The 4627-nt window shown below is 33.0% G+C and overlaps 1 protein-coding gene and 1 non-coding gene across 2 annotated transcripts; one reads left to right on the forward strand and one right to left on the reverse strand.

Annotated features, from left to right (window-relative positions):
* Positions 1–364: 364 nt before the first annotated feature.
* On the reverse strand, positions 365–1468 carry LOC127126597 (germin-like protein subfamily 1 member 7). The gene is made up of 2 exons (XM_051055549.1): positions 1243–1468; positions 365–1156 (listed from the first exon to the last, which is right to left on the reverse strand). The coding sequence occupies exons 1-2, from the start codon at positions 1358–1360 to the stop codon at positions 609–611; spliced, it is 666 nt and encodes a 221-aa protein (XP_050911506.1). The 5' UTR covers positions 1361–1468; the 3' UTR covers positions 365–608.
* A 2829-nt stretch (positions 1469–4297) lies between these two features.
* TRNAL-UAA (transfer RNA leucine (anticodon UAA)) lies at positions 4298–4380 on the forward strand. Its single transcript has one exon. It is a non-coding gene; the product is annotated as a tRNA-Leu (tRNA).
* Positions 4381–4627: the final 247 nt, after the last annotated feature.

Raw genomic sequence — 4627 nt, forward strand, 5'->3', positions numbered from 1 at the left:
TACCGTGTACTTGTTGATGTACATTAAGAAGATATATTGAATCAAAAGTTAATAATCTCAAAAGGCAGTCACAATGTCTCAAATCATAACTATTTCCTGAAAATCTTCCAAAACATGAGCATCCACACTCATGTTCAAAGAAAAGTAAACATGTATAGGGTAAATACTCAGGACTTCAACTTCATGTATCATCTCATTTATTAAGAAAAGATTTGAGTATTATTTCTTATTCTCATGGAAATAAATTATTGTGAAAATTATAATATTAATATTCGTAACGAATTTTCTAAAAACTAAATCAAAATGGTAAAAATAAATTATTGTTAGTATGTAGTTTAACTTATAGTCGGATAAGAGTCATTAATAATTCAAAATAATGATCACCATTGGGATAGAAAATTATTAGCTTACAAAAATCCTCAAAACAATCTATTATTGAACCAAATGAAACTCAAAATAAAATAACCACATGTTCAAATAAAAGACAATACATTTTATTTATTAACAATAATAAGAAGAAGAAAGTAGGGAAGGTTGATTGCAGGATGTGATTGAAGACCATAAATCAATTATCCATACTGAATAAATTGATTTATTATGTTCTCGAATTAGTTGTTGTCGTACCAAGACTGCTTTTGAAGATAATCAATGATGCTCTTATCTACTTGAAAAGCTTTGGTAAGAACCTCGTCAGAAATAGGGGGATTAGATTTGAACAACGCATTTGCAATAGTAATAACTCCTGGATTTTGACTGCTAAGTCCAGCAATTGCAACGGCATTACCATATCCCACATTTAGTTGAAAGTGGATGAGACCGATAGGAAACACAAATACATCACCCTTGTTGAGCACTTTGGTGAAGAGACGATTTTTATCTTGATTGGAAGTGACAAATCCAACATAAAGGGTGCCTTCAAGAACTATAAGGATCTCAGTGCCTCGAGGGTGAGTGTGGGGTGGATTTAAACCCTTAGGTGCAAAATCAATGCGAGCCAAAGATATGCCGAGTGTGTTTAGTCCGAATAGTTGATCTACAGTGACTGCAGTCACTTGAGAGCCTAATGCGTTTGAGGTATTTCCAGGATTAACATGTTCGAAGAAATCTTCAGCTTTAACTAACGCAGGGTCTTTACAGAACTTTCCATTCACAAATACTACAAATCATCAAGATATAGTTAGAATAGAGTAAATTCTTAACACAAGCTAATTAAAAAAAGATTTATGAAGAATATATAAATACCAGCATCTTTGGGATCTTGAATTGCAACACAAAAGTCTTGGAGAGGACTAGGGTCATAAGCAAAGGAAGGAGAAGATGCCAAAGCCAAGATGGTAACAAGGAAGTAAAGGACCTTCATTTTGCAACTCACTTTTTATGTAAATTATTGTTTGCTTGTGAGAATTGATTTTTGTTGCATGTAAATCTTGGTATTTATAAGGTTGAAACGTTGAAGTGGGTTGCAATTGAAGTTTACCGTAATTAATTTAGTATTAGATAATGAATCATTCTTCATAAATCAAATTAAGATCAGTATAATAGACTTTGTCTTACTTCCTTAGACATAATTTTTATAATAATTGTTTCACATTCGTCCCAACACAAGGAATAATTGAAAGACCATTTCAAAGTTTCCCAGTAAATAAACAACTAACGACTTGATTATCTATGCATTATCTTCAGCAAATTTACCTTTTGATTTTAAATTAACACACCATCTATTGTCAACAACAGTTGGTGGAATGTGGAATATTTTTTAGCAATTGGGTAGAAAGACCATTTCTGATTTTACTGTGTCAACAAAATAATAATTAATTAAGGATATGTTTCATTTTTTATTTTACTTTAATAGTTTATTTCAAAATTAATATTTCTTCATTTAAAATGGGTTACTCTCTATTTATAGGTTGTGTTTGCTTGCTCTCTAAGCAAAAACTCTAACTAACCTAATTCAGCTAAAATTACAAAATAAGCCTAAGTCAAAATCTTTGTCGAGCAACCTGCTTCGACATTTTGACATAAATGTTTCGACACTTCCTTCCCTCTGTCGAACAACCTTCTTCGACACAAGGAATTACAATTCAACACACCACCTAATTTATTATGCCTAAGCTATCCACATTCATCATAAATCTTAACTTCTTGAACACTTCGATCTGCACTCCTTTCGTCATGATGTCTGCAATATGATTTTCATTTCTGCAGTGTTCAAGATTCAACTTTCCTTTTGCAACTTGCTCTCGAAGATAATGAAACCTCATTTCGATGTGCTTGCTTCGTCCATGTGCTATCATATTCTTTGCCAAATTGATTGCAGTCTTATTTCGACTCCTCATAAACTTCCTTATAGTCTATAGGTTCTTCATCTAGAACCTCACTTGCAAAGATTAAGGCATAAGCTATAAGATATGCATACATAAGTGTGTGTGGGTTTGAACCCCATAGCCAACGACCTTTTTTATTTATCAATTATTGTATACTACATTAAAAATAATGTTATAAAAATCTTTTCTACTTCAAGTTTTTTTATAATTTTCTTTCTCACCAAATTCAATTTTTTTTTGCTTTGATGATCTTGTAACATTTTCTTTCATTTGGTCTTCAATAGGGGATGGTTATGTACCTTCCAACACTGCATGAACGCATTTCTTATTAGTGTAATTGGTTGACATATTATAACAACCGGTTGCACTATATCACAACTCTTTTATTTCGTCGATAATGACAACCCTACTAATCCTGATCCTTCTATTTGTTGCATCAAATATTTTGTAACCTTAAGTATAGTGATACCCTATAAGAATTATCAATTCTCCATTTATCACCCAATTTCTTTCTAAGTTATCCCAACACATGTTGACATGATACCGAACCGAAAACTCTCAAGTGACTCAGATTCGGTATAAATCCAGACCATGTTTCCTCTTGTGTAATACTTTCAAGCTTATTTGTTGGAAACGTATTCAACAAATATGCAACTCTGGACATTGCTTCTCCTCATAACTCTTTCAACAAGTTCTTCCCTTTCAACATTCTTCTCACCATGTTCATGATTGAGTGATTCTTCCATTTGGGAACACTGTTTTATTATGATATATAGTGTGGTACTACCTTATGTACTATGCCATTTTGATCACAGAACCTATCAAATTAATTTGAGACATATTTTCCTCCACCATCCATTTTTGAGAACTTTAATTTTGTGACCACTTTTCCTTTCAACCATGGACTTGAACTTCTTAAACACTTTAAGTACCTCATCCTTTCTCTTGTTTAGTACGCCCATGGTTTTATACTATGATCATCAATGAGTGTGATAAAATATTTATTGTCACCAATGGAAATACTTGCATCGGTCCACACACATCAGAATACACCACCTCAAGGTGACCTTGGTTCTAAAACATGCATCCTTGCTTAATTTTTCCTTATGTTGCTTCGTTTGCACACAGTCTTGACAAATTTCAGCTAGTATGTTGATCAATGGCAATCTAGTAACCGTCTTTTTCCTTTTCAAGACGTTGAGATCTCTAAAGTTGAGATGGCCAACCCTATAATGCCATAACAATTATTCTCTACTAGCTGCAATTGCATGACACCTATGCTCCATAACCTTCAACTCAACTTTGAAAGTTCTATTGGGAGCTATAGAAGCTTTTAGGACAAAAACTTTGTTTGCATCCATAACGCATAACATCTTGTTCTCCATATGAATATTCTAATCCTTCCCAAGAAATTGGCTAATACTTGGAAGATTACACTTTATTTTGGGGATATACAATACATCCTTTATCAAAGAATTTCCACCATTCATTCTCTTGATCGATACATCACTGATCCCTTCAACCTCTAGAGTGGTATCACCTACGAACTTTATTTTGTTCTTCATGAAAAGATTAATTGTAACAAACCAATATTTCCTTCCTATCATATGAGTTGAACACTCGGAGAGAGAGAGAGAGAGAGAGAGAGAGAGAGATGATGCATGGCTTTGTGGGGAGCCTGGAGCATTGATCATTATGTCTGCATGCTTCGATCTTGAAGTAGAATGGACAATTCACTCTATCTTTCTCTGTTCCAAAAATTGATTCCTAATGTTCCACCGTTGAAGATGAATGAATGTGAAATCGTTTGATTTGATTCGATGGGGAGTAAGGAATTTTTCTGCGTTACAGTTTTTTGATTTTGTAAGAATGGGATTGGTTATAAGTTTCTTCTTAGTTCTAGATTGCTCATAAAATTTAATCTAAGTGAAAATTTGTTTGATTAATTATTGTATGTGAAAAAATAACAACAAGCTGGTTTGCCCGAGAGGTTAAGGGGGAAGACTTAAGATCTTCTGCACATAAGTGCGCGTGGGTTCGAACCCCACAGCCAGCAATGTTTTTTTCCTATTTGGTTTATACTACATAAAAAATAAAGTTATAAAAATCTTTTTTACATCAAGTTTTTTTTATATAATTTTCTTTCTCACCAAATTCAATTTTTTTTTGCTTTGATGATATTCTAACATTTTCTTTCATTTGGTTTTCAATGAGGGTTGGTTATGTACCTTCCAACACTGCATGAAAGCATTTCTTATTAGTGTAACTGGTTGAGATATTATAACAATCGGTTGCACTATACT

This window comes from Lathyrus oleraceus, chromosome 3, assembly GCF_024323335.1.
Source record: "Lathyrus oleraceus cultivar Zhongwan6 chromosome 3, CAAS_Psat_ZW6_1.0, whole genome shotgun sequence".
In the NCBI taxonomy this organism is placed as follows: Eukaryota; Viridiplantae; Streptophyta; class Magnoliopsida; order Fabales; family Fabaceae; genus Lathyrus; species Lathyrus oleraceus.